Source organism: Zea mays, chromosome 6, assembly GCF_902167145.1.
Source record: "Zea mays cultivar B73 chromosome 6, Zm-B73-REFERENCE-NAM-5.0, whole genome shotgun sequence".
NCBI lineage: Eukaryota > Viridiplantae > Streptophyta > Magnoliopsida > Poales > Poaceae > Zea > Zea mays.
This window is the reverse complement of record NC_050101.1, coordinates 106,285,002-106,303,952: the sequence shown is the minus strand read 5'-3', so window position 1 is coordinate 106,303,952 and position 18,951 is coordinate 106,285,002. Positions and strand designations below refer to the sequence as shown.

The window sequence follows — 18,951 nt, the reverse complement described above, 5'->3', positions numbered from 1 at the left end:
CGCCCATTTGGACATCTCTAGCTGATCCCTGGGAGTGGAAAAAGCGAGTGTTGTGTGCGCGTGCATGCCTTCTTCCCTGGTCTCCCCCGTCTTCGGCGCCGAGCTGGAGGAGCGCTCGCTGCTGGAGAGCAGCGAGCTCGTCGTCGTCTGGTTCTGCATGTTCCTGCGCGCGCGCTCTCGCGGGTCTCGGCTCGTCGGCAAACGGTCGGCGGTCGACAGGGGATAGATTTCTTATTAATTGTGTGCGCCTTTTCTCTGTCAGCTGAGTCTCCTGCCTGCACAATTTGTTGAGTATGCTCAACATAGTCGATAGTTTTTTTTGTGTGTGTGCGTGTGGTAAACATCCAGGATCTCTTACAGACGACCCCTCGACATCTCTCATATTAGACTTGGTCCTGTTTGCAGCGTTACACGAAATCTACTCCTACTGGCCTAAAAACAACTAATGCAATTTTAGCGTACAAGGCCACGCCACGCGTTGGCCAGAACAGAAATTCGACGAGGTTTTGAATGAAAAAAAGGCACTGTGCTTTCCACTGTAACAGTACAAGGCCACGCCAATCTCATATATTGTTTTGTCAACCTTATGTAACAGTACTCATATATTGTTTTGTGATTATACCTGCGGGTATCCGATACCCGCCCGATACCCGATGGGTACGGGCATGGGTACAAAATCCTACCCGCGGGTATAGTCACGGGCGGGTATGAGTAATACCCGCGGGTATTGTCGCGGGCGGATATTTACTATACCCGATCTGAACCCGACCCTTTTCCATCCCTAGTGACCGCGTTATCTATATTAATAAAAATGGAAACTCAATTCAGAAATTTATTACGTTATTAGTTATTTCATGTAGTTAATCATTGACCTTGTTTAATGTTGATCAATTAAAAATGGTTATAATTCTATTAGTGCATGTGACTAATACTTGTTAGTGTAACTAGGCGAAACTAGATCACGTAATAATTAGTTATGCATCTACCCGTAATACGTTTCAAGTATAGCTTTAATCACTGCCTTCCCTCTTGAAAGGGAATTAGGCTTACACCTAGTCCCTAATTAATTTTGGTGGTTGAATTGCCCAACACAAATAATTGGACTAACTAGTTTGCTCAAGTGTATAGATTATACAGGTGTAAAAGGTTCACACTCAGCCAATAAAAAGATCAAGTTTTGGATTCAACAAAGGAGCAAAGAGGCAACCGAAGGCACCTCTGGTCTGGGGCACCGGACTGTCCGGTGTACACCGGACAGTGTCCGGTGCACCAGAGGACTCCAACTCGAACTCGCTACCTTCGGGAATTTCTCAGGCCGGCGCGCTATAATTCACCGGACTGTCCGGTGTACACCGGACAGTGTCCGGTGCTCCAAGGAAGCGCGGCCTCCGGAACTCAGCAGCCTCGGGAACGCGCAGCAGCCGCTCCGCTATAATTCACCGGACATGTCCGGTGTGCACCGGACTGTCCGGTGTAACAACGGAGCAACGGCTATTTCGGCGCCAACGGCTACCTGCGGCGCATTTAATGCGCGCTGCGCGCGCGCAGAAGTCAGGCGCGCCCATACTGGCACACCGGACAATGAACAGGAGATGTCCGGTGTGCACCGGACATCCAGGCGGGCCCACAAGTCAGGAGCTCCAACGGTCAGAATCCAAGGGCATTGGTGACGTGGCTGGGGCACCGGACATGTCCGGTGTGCACCGGACTGTCCGGTGCGCTATCGAACAGACAGCCTCCACCAACGGTCAAGTTTGGTGGTTGGGGCTATAAATACCCCAACCACCCCCACATTCATGGCATCCAAGTTTTTCACCTCTCAACCACTTACAAGAGCTAGGCATTTAATTCTAGACACACCAAAGAGATCAAATCCTCTCCAATTCCACAAAAGGCTTTAGTGATTAGCGAGAGAGATTTGTCGTGTTCTTTTGAGCTCTTACGCTTGGATTGCTTCTTTTCTTTCTCACTTGCTCTTGTGATCAACACTCAATTGTAATCAAGGCAAGAGGCACCAATTGTGTGGTGGCCCTTGCGGGAAAGTTTTATTCCCGACTCTGATTTGAGAAGAGAAGCTCACTCGGTCCGAGGGACCGTTTGAGAGAGGGAAGGGTTGAAAGAGACCCGGCCTTTGTGGCCTCCTCAACGGGGAGTAGGTTTGCGAGAACCGAACCTCGGTAAAACAAATCCGCGTGTCACACTCTCCATTTGCTTGCGATTTGTTTTGCGCCCTCTCTCGCGGACTCGTTTACATTTCTAACGCTAACCCGGCTTGTAGTTGTGTTTATATTTGTAAATTTCAGTTTCGCCCTATTCACCCCCCCTCTAGGCGACTATCAATTGGTATCAGAGCCCGGTGCTTCATTAGAGCCTAACCGCTCGAAGTGATGTCGGGAGATCACGCCAAGAAGGAGATGGAGACCGGCGAAAAGCCCACTACAAGCCACGGGAGCACTTCATCGGAAGAGTCCCGCACCAAGAGGAAGGAGAAAAAGAAGGACTCCTCCAAACGGAAGGAGAAAAGATCTTCTTCCTCACACCACAAGGAGAAGAAGTAAAAATCTTCTTCCCACAAGTCGCATCGGAAAGGCGACAAGCACAAGAGGATGAGGAAGGTGGTCTACTACGAGACCGATACTTCATCAACATCCACCTCCGACTCCGATGCACCGTCCGTAACTTCTAAGCGCCAAGAGCGCAAGAAGTTTAGTAAGATCCCCTTACACTATCCTCGTACATCTAGACATACTCCATTACTTTCCGTTCCATTAGGCAAACCGCCAACCTTTGACGGTGAAGATTATGCTAGGTGGAGTGATTTAATGAAATTTCATCTAACCTCACTCCACAAAAGTATATGGAATGTTGTTGAGTTTGGAGTACAGGTACCATCCGTAGGGGATGAGGATTATGATGAGGACGAGGTGGCCCAAATCGAGCACTTCAACTCCCAAGCCACAACCATACTCTTGGCCTCTCTAAATAGAGAGGAATACAACAAGGTGCAAGGGTTGAAGAATGCAAAGGAAATTTGGGACCTCCTCAAGACCGCGCACGAGGGTGATGAACTAACAAAGATCACCAAGCGGGAAACGATCGAGGGGGAGCTCGGTCGCTTTCGACTTCGCCAAGGGGAAGAGCCACAAGATATGTACAACCGGCTCAAAACCTTGGTGAACCAAGTGCGCAACCTCGGGAGCAAAAAGTGGGATGACCACGAGGTGGTTAAGGTTATTTTAAGAGCTCTTATTTTCCTTAACCCCACTCAAGTTCAATTAATTCGTGGTAATCCTAGATATCCACTAATGACCCCCGAGGAAGTTATCGGGAATTTTGTGAGCTTTGAATGTATGATTAAAGGCTCAAAGAAGATCAACGAGCTTGACGAACCTTCCACATCCGAGGCACAACCGGTGGCCTTCAAGGCGACGGAGGAGAAAAAGGAGGAGTCTACACCGAGTAGACAACCAATTGACGCCTCCAAGCTCGACAATGAGGAGATGGCTTTAATCATAAAAAGCTTTCGCCAAATCCTCAAGCAACGGAAGGGGAAGGATTACAAATTCCGTTCCAAGAAGGTTTGCTACAAGTGTGGTAAGCCCGGTCACTTTATCGCTAAATGTCCATTATCAAGTGACAGTGACAGGGATAACGACAAGAAAGGAAAGATGAAAGAAAAGAAGAGGTACCACAAGAAGAGGGGCGGCGATGCCCACGTGTGCCGCGAGTGGGACTCCGACGAGAGCTCCACCGACTCCTCCTCCGACGAGGACGCCGCCAACATCGCCGTCACCAAGGGACTCCTCTTCCCCAACGTCGGCCACAAGTGCCTCATGGCAAAGGACGGCAAAAGGAAGAAGGTAAAATCAAGATCCTCCACTAAATATGAAACCTCTAGTGATGAGGATGATGCTAGCAATGAGGAGGATAACTTGCGCGTTCTTTTTGCCAACCTTAACATGGAACAAAAGGAAAAACTAAATGAGCTAATTAGTGCCATCCATGAAAAGGATGACCTCTTGGATTCCCAAGAGGACTTCCTAATCAAGGAAAATAAAAAGCATGTTAAGGTTAAAAATGCTTATGCTCTAGAGGTAGAAAAATGTGAAAAATTGTCTAGTGAGCTAAGCACTTGCCATGAGACCATTAACAACCTTAGAAATGAAAATGCTAGATTAATTGCTAAGGTTGATTCTCATGTTTGTATTGATTCAATTCCCGATCTTAGAAATGATAATGATGATTTGCTTACTAAGATTAAGGAATTGAATGATTCTCTTGCTAGCCTTAGAGTAGAAAATGATAATTTGATTGCTAAGGCTAAAGATTTTGATGTTTGCAAAGCTAATGTTTCCGACCTTAGAACTAAAAATGATTTGTTGCATGCTAAGGTTGTTGAACTAAAATCTTGCAAACCCTCTACATCTAATGTTGAGCATGTTTCTATTTGCACTAGATGTAGAGATGTTGATATCAATGCTATTCATGATCACATGGCTCTAATTAAACAACAAAATGATCATATAGCATTATTAGATGCTAAAATTGCCGAGCATAACTTAGAAAATGAAAGATTTAAATTTGCTAGAAGTATGCTCTATAATGGGAGACGCCCTGGCATCAAGGATGGCATTGGCTTCCAAAGGGGAGACAATGTCAAACTTAATGCCCCTCCTAAAAATTTGTCTAACTTTGTTAAGGGCAAGGCTCCCATGCCTCAGGATAACGAGGGCTACATTTTGTACCCTCCCGGTTATCCCGAGAGCAAAATTAAGAAAATTCATTCTAGGAAGTCTCACTCTGGCCCTAACCATGCTTTTATGTATAAGGGTGAGACATCTAGCTCTAGGCAACCAACCCGTGCTAAGTTGCCTAGTAAGAAAACTCCTAATGCATCAAATGATCATGACATTTCATTTAAGACTTTTGATGCATCTTATGTGCTTACTAACAAATCCGGCAAGGTAGTTGCCAAGTTTGTTGGGGGCAAACACAAGGGCTCCAAGACTTGTGTTTGGGTACCCAAAGTTCTTGTGTCTAATGCCAAAGGACCCAAAACCGTTTGGGTACCTAAAGTCAAGAACTAAAATTGTTTTGTAGGTTTATGCATCCGGGGGCTCAAGTTGGATACTCGACAGCGGGTGCACAAACCACATGACAGGGGAGAAGAAGATGTTCTCCTCATATGAGAAAAACCAAGATCCCCAACGAGCTATCACATTCGGGGATGGAAATCAAGGTTTGGTCAAAGGTTTGGGTAAAATTGCTATATCACCTGACCATACTATTTCCAATGTTTTTCTTGTAGACTCTTTAGATTACAATTTGCTTTCTGTATCCCAATTATGTCAAATGGGCTACAACTGTCTATTCACTGATGTAGGTGTCACTGTCTTTAGAAGAAGTGATGATTCAATAGCATTTAAGGGTGTGTTAGAGGGTCAGCTATACTTGGTAGATTTTGATAGAGCTGAACTCGACACATGTTTAATTGCTAAGACTAACATGGGTTGGCTCTGGCATCACCGACTAGCCCACGTTGGGATGAAGAATCTTCATAAGCTTCTAAAGGGAGAGCACATTTTGGGACTAACAAATGTTCACTTTGAGAAAGACAGGATTTGTAGCGCATGCCAAGCAGGAAAGCAAGTTGGGACTCATCATCCACACAAGAACATTATGACAAGTGACAGGCCACTGGAGCTCCTTCACATGGATCTATTCGGCCCGATCGCTTACATAAGCATCGGCGGGAGTAAGTACTGTCTAGTTATTATGGATGATTATTCTCGCTTCACTTGGGTGTTCTTTTTGCAGGACAAATCTCATACCCAAGAGACCTTAAAGGGATTCTTGAGACGGGCTCAAAATGAGTTCGGCTTAAGGATCAAGAAAATTAGAAGCGACAACGGGACGGAGTTCAAGAACTCTCAAATCGAAGGCTTTCTTGAGGAGGAGGGCATCAAGCATGAGTTCTCTTCTCCCTACACGCCACAACAAAATGGTGTAGTGGAGAGGAAGAATCGAACTCTATTGGACATGGCTAGGACCATGCTTGATGAGTACAAGACTTCGGATCGGTTTTGGGCCGAGGCGGTCAACACCGCTTGCTATGCCATCAACCGGTTATATCTTCACCGAATCCTCAAGAAGACATCCTATGAACTCCTAACCGGTAAAAAGCCAAATATTTCATATTTTAGAGTTTTTGGTAGCAAATGTTTTATTCTTGTTAAAAGAGGTAGAAAATCTAAATTTGCTCCTAAAACTGTAGAAGGCTTTTTACTAGGATATGACTCAAACACAAGGGCATATAGAGTCTTTAACAAGTCCTCAGGACTTGTTGAAGTTTCCTGTGACGTTGTGTTTGATGAGACTAACGGCTCCCAAGTAGAGCAAGTTGATCTTGATGAGATAGGTGAAGAACAGGCTCCATGCATAGCGCTAAGGAACATGTCCATTGGGGATGTGTGTCCTAAGGAATCCGAAGAGCCTCCACATGCACAAGATCAACCATCCTCCTCCACGCAAGCATCTCCACCAACTCAAAATGAGGATAAGGCTCAAGTTGACGAAGGGCAAGATCAAGAAGATGAGCCACCTCAAGATGATGGCAATAATCAAGGGGGAGATGCAAATGATCAAGAAAAGGAGGATGAGCAAGAACCAAGGCCGCCACACCCAAGAGTCCACCAAGCAATCCAACGAGATCACCCCGTCGACACCATCCTCGGCGACATTCATAAGGGGGTAACCACTAGATCTCGTGTTGCACATTTTTGTGAACATTACTCTTTTGTTTCCTCTATTGAGCCACACAGGGTAGAGGAAGCACTTCAAGATTCGGATTGGGTGGTGGCGATGCAAGAGGAGCTCAACAACTTCACTAGAAATGAGGTATGGCATTTAGTTCCACGTCCTAACCAAAATATTGTAGGAACCAAATGGGTCTTCCGCAACAAGCAAGATGAGCATGGTGTGGTGACAAGGAACAAAGCTCGACTTGTGGCCAAAGGATACTCCCAAGTCGAAGGTTTGGACTTCGGTGAAACCTATGCACCCGTAGCTAGGCTTGAGTCAATTAGTATATTATTAGCCTATGCTACTTACCATGGCTTTAAGCTTTATCAAATGGACGTGAAAAGTGCCTTCCTCAATGGACCAATCAAGGAAGAAGTCTATGTTGAGCAACCTCCCGGCTTTGAAGACAGTGAATACCCTAACCATGTCTATAAGCTCTCTAAGGGGCTTTATGGGCTCAAGCAAGCCCCAAGAGCATGGTATGAATGCCTTAGGGATTTCCTTATTGCTAATGGTTTCAAAGTCGGAAAGGCCGATCCTACACTCTTTACTAAAACTCTTGAAAATGACTTGTTTGTATGCCAAATTTATGTTGATGATATTATATTTGGGTCTACTAACGAGTCTACATGTGAAGAGTTTAGTAGGATTATGACACAGAAATTCGAGATGTCTATGATGGGGGAGTTGAAGTATTTCTTAGGATTCCAAGTGAAACAACTCCAAGAGGGCACCTTCATTAGCCAAACGAAGTACACTCAAGACATTCTAAACAAGTTTGGGATGAAAGATGCCAAGCCCATCAAGACACCCATGGGAACCAATGGGCATCTCGACCTCGACACAGGAGGTAAGTCCGTGGATCAAAAGGTATACCGGTCGATGATAGGTTCTTTACTCTATTTATGTGCATCTCGACCGGATATTATGCTTTCTGTATGCATGTGTGCAAGATTCCAAGCCGACCCTAAGGAAGCTCACCTTACGGCCGTAAAATGAATCTTGAGATATTTGGCTTATACTCCTAAGTTTGGGCTTTGGTACCCTCGGGGATCCACATTTGATTTGATTGGTTATTCGGATGCCGATTGGGCGGGGTGTAAGATTAATAGGAAGAGCACATCGGGGACTTGCCAGTTCTTGGGAAGATCCTTGGTGTCTTGGGCTTCAAACAAGCAAAATTCGGTCGCTCTTTCCACCGCTGAAGCCGAGTATATTGCCACAGGCCATTGTTGCGCGCAATTGCTTTGGATGAGGCAAACCCTGCGGGACTATGGTTACAAATTAACCAAAGTCCCTTTGCTATATGATAATGAGAGTGCAATCAAGATGGCGGATAATCCCGTCGAGCATAGTCGCACTAAACACATAGCCATTCGGTATCATTTTCTTAGGGATCACCAACAAAAGGGAGATATCGAGATTTCATACATTAATACTAAAGATCAATTAGCCGATATCTTTACCAAGCCTCTTGATGAACAATCTTTTACCAAACTTAGGCATGAGCTCAATATTCTTGATTCTAGGAACTTCCTTTTTTAAATTGTACACATTGCTCTTCTATATACCTTTGATCATGTCTCTTTCATATGCTATGACTAATGTGTTTTTCAAGTCTATTTCAAACCAAGTCATAGGTGTATTGAAAGGAAATTGGAGTCTTCGGCGAAGACAAAGGCTTCCACTCCGTAACTCATCCTTCGCTGTCGCTCCAAAAGACTCTCCATCTTTGGGGGAGAGAGCAAAAGGACTTCGTCTTTGGTATAATCTTAACTCATTTATTTATGACCAAAGGGGAAGATAGCACTTCGTGGGCTCTAATGATTCCGTTTTTGGCGATTCATGCCAAAGGGGGAGAAAGTAAGGGCCCAAAGCAAAAGGACCGCACCACCACCAATTTCAAAAACTTCGTGTTTTCCAGAAATATTATCAATTTGTTTCCTATTGTGTTCAAAAGGAGGAGAAAGTAGTATTTCAAAAATGATATATCAAAACCCTCTTGAACACTAAGAGGAGGATCTCATTTAGGGGGAGTTTTGTTTAGTCAAAGGAAAAGCATTTGAAACAGGGGGAGAAAATTTCAAATCTTGAAAATGCTTCTCAAAATCTTATTCATTTACCTTTGACTATTTGCAAAAGAACTTTGAAAAGGATTTACAAAAGAGTTTGCAAAAACAAAACATGTGGTGCAAGCGTGGTCCAAAATGTTAAATAAGAAAGAAACGATCCATGCATATCTTGTAAGTATTTAGATTGGCTCAATTCCAAGCAACATTTACACTTACATTATGCAAACTAGTTCAGTTATGCACTTCTATATTTGCTTTGGTTTGTGTTGGCATCAATCACCAAAAAGGGGGAGATTGAAAGGGAATTAGGCTTACACCTAGTCCCTAATTAATTTTGGTGGTTGAATTGCCCAACACAAATAATTGGACTAACTAGTTTGCTCAAGTGTATAGATTATACAGGTGTAAAAGGTTCACACTCAGCCAATAAAAAGATCAAGTTTTGGATTCAACAAAGGAGCAAAGAGGCAACCGAAGGCACCTCTGGTCTGGGGGCACCGGACTGTCCGGTGCACCACCGGACAGTGTCCGGTGTACCAGAGGACTCCAACTCGAACTCGCTACCTTCGGGAATTTCTCAGGCCGGCGCGCTATAATTCACCGGACAGTGTCCGGTGCTCCAAGGAAGCGCGGCCTCCGGAACTCAGCAGCCTCGGGAACGCGCAGCAGCCGCTCCGCTATAATTCACCGGACATGTCCGGTGTGCACCGAACTGTCCGGTGTAACAACGGAGCAACGGCTATTTCGGCGCCAACGGCTACCTGCGGCGCATTTAATGCGCGCTGCGCGCGCGCAGAAGTCAGGCGCGCCCATACTGGCACACCGGACAATGAACAGGAGATGTCCAGTGTGCACCGGACATCCAGGCGGGCCCACAAGTCAGGAGCTCCAACAGTCAGAATCCAAGGGCATTGGTGACGTGGCTGGGGCACCGGACATGTCCGGTGTGCACCGAACTGTCCGGTGCGCCATCGAACAGACAGCCTCCACCAACGGTCAAGTTTGGTGGTTGGGGCTATAAATACTCCAACCACCCCCACATTCATGGCATCCAAGTTTTTCACCTCTCAACCACTTACAAGAGCTAGGCATTTAATTCTAGACACACCAAAGAGATCAAATCCTCTCCAATTCCACAAAAGGCTTTAGTGATTAGCGAGAGAGATTTGTCGTGTTCTTTTGAGCTCTTACGCTTGGATTGCTTCTTTTCTTTCTCACTTGCTCTTGTGATCAACACTCAATTGTAATCAAGGCAAGAGGCACCAATTGTGTGGTGGCCCTTGCGGGAAAGTTTTATTCCCGACTCTGATTTGAGAAGAGAAGCTCACTCGGTCCGAGGGACCGTTTGAGAGAGGGAAGGGTTGAAAGAGACCCGGCCTTTGTGGCCTCCTCAACGGGGAGTAGGTTTGCGAGAACCGAACCTCGGTAAAACAAATCCGCGTGTCACACTCTCCATTTGCTTGCGATTTGTTTTGCACCCTCTCTCGCGGACTCGTTTACATTTCTAACGCTAACCCGGCTTGTAGTTGTGTTTATATTTGTAAATTTCAGTTTCGCCCTATTCACCCCCCCCCCCTCTAGGCGACTATCACCTCTTCTCTTTTTAGCCATGGAGAATGCAATATCGTATGTCATATCTTATGCATATTTGACTTATCTGCTCTCTTGTATGGTGTACTGTTTATTTCCTAATTCAAATGGATGGATGTATGTATGTTTGTGCTCACATAGAGAACGATCTGGTTGAGGAGCCCGAAGAACTCGCAGGAGAAGCCTCTGAGCAGCAGCTGGTTGGTGGAGGCAAGTGTCCCTTGACCTATCTTTGTCCTATACATTCTATAATTCACTTCCCGCATTTACACAGTTATACCTAAGGATTGACTAGCTTTTGTTATCCATGTCCTTGTTTACCTATTTGGGTTGGATTATTATTGTTTAGCTTTATGCTATTGCTCAACACTAATCAATGAACATGATGAGATTTAGCAATGATACGTTGTTTCCCTCGTTTGTTATGATGATATACTTGTGGCATTTAAGGGGACTCGAGCGGTTTCTCGAGTGCCTCTCCGTAAGGACCTGTTCGTTGGATGACCGCTCGAGAAAACAGTGCAACCATGAGGGTGGAGTGGGACGCCCTTAGCTAAATAATTAGAGGAACCAGGGTGTAGTTCGCTTAGCTGTTGTGCCGTTAATGGGGCTCGGTGTATGCGGCTCGCTCTGCCAAGTTTGGTTCGCCCCTTGGGGAGGAGTGTGGTGCATTTAGGAAACCTAACGGGCGGCTATAGCCCTGGGGAATCTTTGTAAAGGCTACGTAGTGATACCCTGCTGGGTCACCTTGGTAGTGACCATTGGAGAGCCATGATCTCTGGGCAGAAAGGGAATCATGGCTTGTGGGTAAAGTGTGCAACCTCTGCAGAGTGTTTGAAAACTGATATATCAACCGTGCTCGCGGTTATGAGCGGCTAAGGGAGCTCCATTGATTAGTGGTACTTGATCAGAGATGTTCGGATTACAGGTGGCGATGAGATTGATGGTTTTTGTTATTGACTCTGGTGATGGTAAGTGGTACTCTTTCCGTTTGGAAAGGGGTACATTTGGGTTAATAACGTGGGTTAATTCTAAAACTTGGCTTTCTCTATTAGTAATAATAACCTGACCAACTAAAAGCAACTACTTGACTTACCCCCACATAAAGCTAGTTCACTACAGCCAAACAGGACACTTGCTGAGTATGTTGATGTGTACTCACCCTTGCTCTACACACCAAACACCCCCATCCCCAGGTTGTCAGCATTGCAACCACTACTCAGGAGAAGATGAAGCCGTGGAAGGAGACTTCTAGGAGTTCCAAGATTACGACGGGTTCTAGGCGTGGGTTAGCGGCAACCCCCAGTCGGCTGCCTGTGAAGGCCGCATGTATCTACGTTTCTTTCTCGCACTTTGATTATTGTAAAGACTATGTGGATGTCTCAGACATAAGATGTAATCGACTATTATTCCCCTTTTATGTTATTATTTGAGCAATATGTGATGATGTCCAGCTATGTAACTGTTGTGTATGTGAATTGCTGATCCTGGCATGTACATGGTTCGCATTCGGTTTGCCTTCTAAAACCGGGTGTGACATAGACACACGAAGAACTTGCACTTTAGTGGAGCCCACGCCTGCCAAATGGAGGCCATAATTGGCTCGTTGCATGTTCCCATCAACTGAGCATTGTACGCCGATGACGTTGTGTACTCGCCACATGCTGTTAGTTTCCACGTGAGTTTGTCCTCCTGGTTAGGATGCAGACAGTAGGCAAATATTTTATTGGGGTCATCGCTATCGGAAATCGTCTCTTTGCCGAGTGGCAAAGCCGGGAAAACATTCGGCGAAGGTTTTGCCGAGTGTGACACTCGGCAAAGAGAGCTCAGCGAACTGTACATCGGCAACAACTTCTTTGCCGAGTACTTTTTATCGGACCACAAGGGACTCGACAAAGAAAAGTCGTCGTCACGGCGGCTGGTAAAGGAGACGGAGCCTTTCCTGAGTGTACTAGGTGACACTCGGTAAAGAGTATCCCTTTGCCGAGTGTATTAGGTGACACTCGGTAAAGAGTTTCCTCTTTGCCGAGTGCCCGCCGAACTAGCACTCGACAATGAGGTCGCTAGCGGTCCCATCTGTCAGTACCTTTGCCGCCGCACTAGGAGGCACTCGACAAAGGTTGCTTCTTTGCCAAGTGTCGAGGCCACAACACTCGGCAAAGAAGCTTTATCGGTGCCTATGTGTGCCTTCTTTGCCGAGTGTTATGGCCTAGGCACCTTTTTTGCCGAGTGTTATGACATGTGGACAAGTTTCATGATTTTCTGACTTTGTTTGTGTTTTATACAATTTTTAAACAAATGGATGGCAAGTTCACGGCCATGTTTCGTGAGCATGGTGCTCGAACATTCCGGTCTGCTCTTGAAATGGACCGTAACTTGTGCTAAATAACATGAATATCATTTTTGCATTCACGGTTTTCTATTTTTCGAGTGACTTGTAGTTCAAATATGAATTATCCGAGGAAATACAATTAAACGAACAAAATCTAATATTTATAGCAAACACTTTTATAATTGTTCCAAAAAATGGAACATGTAGATCTACATACCATGCGTTTGGTTGCCTGTATTTGTTGGTGCTTGCATCGCGGGATGCAATGAGCTGGTGTTTGGTTGTAGTCAGCCAGGCTCTACACGTGCGAGGTGTGTGTTTGGTTACCTGCATGCAGATGTGGAGTCAGACTCGCACGATACTTAAAGCACCCTGGGCCAGGCTCTACATACGCGAGCAAATTGGTCGCATCTCTGGAGCCAGGCTCTCGCCGGCCTGGCTCATGCAGCCGGGCTACCGGGAGAAACCAACCAAACAGGCGGATAGTGTAGGAACAAACCACAAAAAATTTAGTTGGAAAAAGAAAAAAATGAAAACAAACTTTGACGAGTGTCTAAGCAAGGCACTCGACAAAGTAGTATGCTTCGCCGAGTGTCGCCCGGCCCAACACTCGGTAGCGTACCATCTTTGTCGAGTGTCAGCGCCCGGCGCTCGGCAAAGGTAACGGTCGTCAGCTATAAACGTCGGCTGACGGTCCTTCGCCGAGCGTCACCCTTCGCCGAGTGTCCAATTATGCCGAGTGTGCTACCCTCAGTAAAGGTTGTCGTTACCTAGAGTCTTCCTTTGCCGATGGTGGCACTCGGCAAAGCCCCGGTGGTGCATCAGTATTATATACTGGATTTTCACTATAGAACTCTTGTTATTAAGACTTTTTCTATTAGATATTTATAAAATTATCGGATTCAGCTGACCAAAAAATGGCCTAGCTCCGCCCCTTGATGCAGATTAATAATTTGCACCATGTTCCATAAAGCAACAATTTTCTGTAGTTGGGTATGCTCAATTCATCCAATTGTTCCTGTGAAAGGCCTCCGCAACGGTCAAAGACTTCTTTACATCGCGCGTATACCATCCCAATTTTATATCACAATTAAACATTCCTTTTTTTTTATATCAGTGCTGATATACATCTAGGATTTCCTTTATAGCGAGACTTCATTCTTCCTCAAGGTAATCGTCACAATTAATCCCATCCCGAAAAAAAGGAAAAGGAAATTCCGCACGAAATAAACCTTCAGGAATGAATCTGCATGCTATTCAAGTTGAAAAGGATTGTATTTGCATGCCACTAATCAAGAGAAAACACTACAGCTGCCTAAACAAGCAAATAAATATTGACAAAACTCCTAATGCATGGCTTTCCCAGTAAGCTTCGAATTATTCGGCTCCACATCAGATTCTACAGCTTCTTCAAGAAGTTATTTATCTCACCTAGATATTTCCCTGCTCGATTAGGCTGTATATGTAATAACATAAAAGAAAACGAGTAAAACTGAATCCTACAGTTCATCTTCCTCCTCCGGCCTTTCGAGAGAGAAAAAAAAGCTCCTCCTCCAAATCGCCTCCTCCAAATCGACCGATGACATGAAAACGAGTAGCTATGGTGATCACACGGTGTAGTTATGTTGGATGGTGTTGATGTCCAGCCCCTTGAGCTTCACCACCGACTCCACGTGCCCTTTCAGTGTGTGCAGCTCCCTTAGCCTGCGTGCAGCAAACCAAAGTTCATGGCGGCGGCAAATTGGCAATGTCTTGCCTATGTAATTCATTCAGCAGCGACACGACATACCTGGCGATCTCCGCTCGGCGCTTGGCCTGCTCGGCGATCTCGGAGAGCTCGATGAAATCGTTGCTGTTGTCGCTGTTGAAGAGGCCCGACGCCTCGGGCTGCTGCAGCCCGTGCAGGGACCGCTGCGCGATCGCCCACTGCGCCTCGCGCTTGCCCCTGCCGTAGTCCAGCTCGCTGGCGAACGCCGTCTTGTTGTCGAACACGTTGTTCCACTGCTTGCCGCTCAGGAAGTAGCGGATGGCGAACTTGAACACGTCCAGCGGGAAGAAGGTGACGATGGTGAAGAGCCAGATGACGCCGCCCCACCCCCAGCCGATGCCCTTGATCTTGGCGAACGGCCAGTGCGCGTACACGGCGATCAGCGTCGCCACCAGCTGCGCGGCCAGGAAGGCGGCCACCAGCAGCAGGCCAGGGCGCTCCACGAAGAACCAGCTCCGAGCGCGGGTCACGAAGATGAGCGCCTGGCTGATGATGCTCACCTGAAGGTACACGGCCGCCATCAGCTCCTCCGTGCTGTCCCCGATGTGGTGCACCCCGAACGTATTCTGCATTGCATTTGGATTTGCATTTGCACACATGTCAGGACTAAGGGTCGTCAGTCAGAACAGAAACCATGTCTGACTGACCGTGAAGAAGGCGGTGTCGCGAACGGCCCAGAAGAAGAGGACGGTGGCGAGAGCCTGGTAGGTGCCGAGGACGACGCCGGTGGCGAAGATCTCCTGGAGGCGCCAGGCGTCTGGCACCGGGGACGGCTTCACCCGGTCCTTGGAGATGGTCATGATGGTGCCGTCGTTGAGCACGGCGATGATGAGCACCATGAAGGGCGCGAAGTCGAACCGCCAGATGAGGGCCAGCAGCAGGAAGCCCAGCACCACCCGGATGGTGATGGACACGGCGTAGATGGTGTAGTTCTTCATCCGCTGGAAGATGGCGCGGCTCGTCAGCACGGCGCTGATGATGACGCTGAGGCCGGGCTCCGTGAGCACGATGTCGGACGCGCCCCGCGCCGCGTCCGTCGCGTCCGCCACGGCGATCCCGATGTCCGCCTTCTTCAGCGCCGGCGCATCGTTCACGCCGTCCCCCGTCATCCCGCAGATGTGCTTCCGCTCCTGCAGCCGCCGCACGATCTCGTACTTGTGCTCCGGGAACACGCCCGCGAACCCGTCCGCCTTCTCGATCAGCTCGTCCACGGGGAGCCCGCCCGTGTCGCCGTCCTTGAGCAGGGAGCTGGACGGGTACATGTTGGTGCCCATGCCGAGGCGCCGCCCGGTCTCCTTGCCGATGGCCAGCTGGTCGCCCGTGATCATCTTGACGTTCACGCCCAGGTTGAGCGCGCGGCGGATGGTCTCGGCGCTGTCGTGCCTCGGCGGGTCGAACAGCGGGAGCACGGCCAGGAACTGCCACGGAGTGCCTGGCGCGTCCTTGTTGCCCTCGGGGACTCTCTGCCGCGCCACGGCCAGCGAACGCAGGCCACGGTCCGCGAACTTGGCGATGATGGCGTGCACCCGCCGGCTCAGGTCCTCCCGGAGCCGGCACAGCTCGATGATCTACGGCCACTCATGCACGCACAGGTCAACATCAGACACCAAGGTGCGTGCACTCTGCACTGGCTGAGAGTGAGAGGAGTGCTGACCTGCTCTGGTGCACCTTTGCTGATGCGGTGCCATGACCCGTCGGAGTCGATGTAGGTGATGGCAGTGCGCTTGTCGACGGGATTGAACGGCATGAAATGCACCTCCTGGATGCCGGCACGGGCCTGCGGCGTTACAATGTTCGTGAGATGAGATCCATGAATCGCCACTACCTGAAGCAAAACCCAGTGGTTTATGTGTGTCAGACTAGGGGTTCAGCGTCACATACCTCGCTCGGGTCGGCGAGCATTGCGACGATGGAGGCGTCGATGGCGTCCTGGTTCTCGGTTCTCGACGCTCGAGCTGCGTACAGGACTACGGCGTCCTTGTCCAGATCCTTCACAAACGGCTGAAAACCAAACGCAAATTTGATCAGTATTGTGTTCACGTGTACGAACAAGAAACACGATCGAATGCGCACCTCGATCAAGTTCTTGTCGACGGTGAGTTTGTTCAGGGTGAGCGTGCCGGTCTTGTCGCTGCAGAGCACGTCCATGCCGGCCATCTCCTCGATGGCCGTCATGCGCTTGGTGATGGCGCCCTGCTCCGACAGCCTGTGCGACCCGATGGCCATGGTCACCGACAGCACGGTGGGCATGGCGATGGGGATCCCGCCGATGAGCAGCACGAGCAGGTTGTCGATGCCCTCGCGGTACTGCCGGTGCTGGATCGGGTACATGACGATGATCTCGACCAGCATCCCGACTGCGATGGAGCAGATGCAGAAGTTCCCGATCGCCGTCAGCACCTGCACGCACGACGACAGTGAGGACCGGAAAACGTCATGCATGGACTGCGATCACTGCACTGCACTGGGAGTGGTGTATATATCGTGTGTGTATATATAAATATACATGACCTTCTGGAAGTGGCCGACGTTGTTGGTGCTGTCGACGAGGTGGGCGGCCTTTCCGAAGAAGGTGTGGACGCCGGTGGCGATCACGACGGCCTCGATCTCGCCCTGCTTGCAGGTGGAGCCGGAGTAGATGCTGTCGCCGGGCATCTTGTTAACGGGGAGCGACTCGCCCGTGAGCGCTGACTGGTCGATCTTGAGCGGGTCGCCCTCCAGCAGCCTCGCGTCCGCGGGGATGATGTCGCCGAGCTTGATGCTGATGATGTCGCCCGGCACCAGGATCGCCGCTTCCTGCTCCGACCACTTGCCGTCCCTCAGCACCTGCATGCACGCGCCGATCGATCCACCGTTTCGGTCAGCACAACGCGCGTATGCGACGCAACAGAAACGCCGGATCGCAGGACCGTGCCTTGGTCTGCGGGGCGAGGCTGGCCATGAGGGCGGCGGCGGCGTTGCCGGCATTGTTCTCCTCGATAAAGCTGATTGTGGAGTTGATGAAGAGCAGCGTGACGATCCCGACGAAGTCCTGCCAGTCCGGCGGTCTCCCCTGCAGCAAGCACGAAGGAGATCACACGCGCGCGGTCATTCACCCACTAGCCACTAGCCCACTAGTAGCCGCTACACGTGAGGTAAATGCACGTCGATCGGCGGGATCGTGCGGCGTACGTACCCCTCCGTTGGCGAGGGCGATGGCCATGATGGCGGCGGCCTCCATGACCCAGGAGAGCGGGTTCCACATGAATCCCAGGAACTTGAGCAGTTTACTCTCCTGCAGAACGATTCATACACATTTCGCATCAAATTCGTGAGATCTACATCATGGATCGACTCCAAATGGATCGATCGGTCAGAACTGATGATCGGACCTTCTTCTCCTCGAGCTTGTTGGGGCCGAAGATCTCGAGCCGGCTGGCGCCATCGGTGGAGGTGAGCCCGTGCGGCGAGGACTTGAGGACGGCGAACACCTCCTGGATCGGAACGCTCTCCTGTTGCAATCGCAAACCGAAACCACGAAACGGCGAACACAGTGAACACACATGATCCCGCAGGATCTCTGCTTGCACGTAAAATGCATGGCATGCAGTCACAGGGAGCGAGAGGAGATAGATGGAGGTATGCGAGGACTGACGAGGTCGACGTTCTCGTTCTTGAGGTCTTCCAGCGACGCGGAGGCGGAGGCCGCCGCCATGGTCGCGCGGCGGTGGATCTGACACTGCTTGCTACCTAGGTCTTCTTGGGTTTGCGACGACGATGCAGGAGCTCTTGCGGCTCGCTCCGTCGTGCAGTTCAGGTGGATCGTCTCAGAGCGAAAGAGTGGTTCTGGAATGAGACGACGGCAAGAAATAAGGGGGTCGCAACAGCCCCTTCCGAGAGTTCCCCGGCATTATGGGAGGGGAATCTGGACTCCTGGTCCTCGGCGGCTCCATGCCTCCATATGGTTATGGTCTCATGCGGCCATGCCAACAAATTGCAAGGCCTTCATTTCCATGGGTGACAAAATAAACGTATTTTCAGACCTCAATCTCTTCAAATCACCAAGTTTCCAAACTAGCGCAAAGGCTTGCTTGCCCCTTAGGTCTTGTTTTTTAGCAAAAAGATTAGGTCATATTTGGAACCCTACAATTTATAGTTAGTCCGCTACCAAATTATTAACTAGATTGATCCAGCTAAGAAACTAATTGTTAGTTGTGACGTGACTGACAATTAGCTGAATTATTAGCTTGAGATGTTTGGACCTATACAACTAATTTTAGCATCTAACTATTAACTCTAAATATTCTTAGCCTCTTAACAGCAAGCATATTTATTTAAAGCTTATTAAAAGAAAATTTATTTTAGACCACGAACTTGTAATAGTTTTGTTCGTCAGTCCAGATTTTTGA

At 48.6% G+C, this 18,951-nt stretch overlaps 1 protein-coding gene across 1 annotated transcript; it reads right to left on the bottom strand.

Moving 5' to 3' along the window:
• Window positions 1-14,142: 14,142 nt before the first annotated feature.
• On the bottom strand, window positions 14,143-18,460 carry LOC103629702 (ATPase 2, plasma membrane-type). Its single transcript, XM_008650812.1, has 11 exons — window positions 18,198-18,460; window positions 17,935-18,054; window positions 17,739-17,837; window positions 17,478-17,615; window positions 17,075-17,389; window positions 16,637-16,963; window positions 16,445-16,564; window positions 16,218-16,340; window positions 15,211-16,131; window positions 14,585-15,129; window positions 14,143-14,499 (listed from the first exon to the last, which is right to left on the bottom strand). Exons 1-11 carry the CDS (start codon window positions 18,255-18,257, stop codon window positions 14,403-14,405), a joined length of 2,865 nt encoding a protein of 954 aa, XP_008649034.1. The 5' UTR covers window positions 18,258-18,460; the 3' UTR covers window positions 14,143-14,402.
• Window positions 18,461-18,951: the final 491 nt, after the last annotated feature.

What these genes read in the sequence shown, in the direction of transcription:
- LOC103629702 (XM_008650812.1), bottom strand. Translation starts at nt 18,257, where the DNA reads ATGGCGGCGGCCTCCGCCTCCGCGTCGCTGGAAGACCTCAAGAACGAG. An exon ending in AGAACGAGAACGTCGACCTC is followed by an intron (nt 18,055 to 18,197) that starts GTCAGTCCTCGC and finishes CGATTGCAACAG; the next exon opens with GAGAGCGTTCCGATCCAGGA. An exon ending in CGCCGAGCGGAGATCGCCAG is followed by an intron (nt 14,500 to 14,584) that starts GTATGTCGTGTC and finishes TGCTGCACGCAG; the next exon opens with GCTAAGGGAGCTGCACACAC.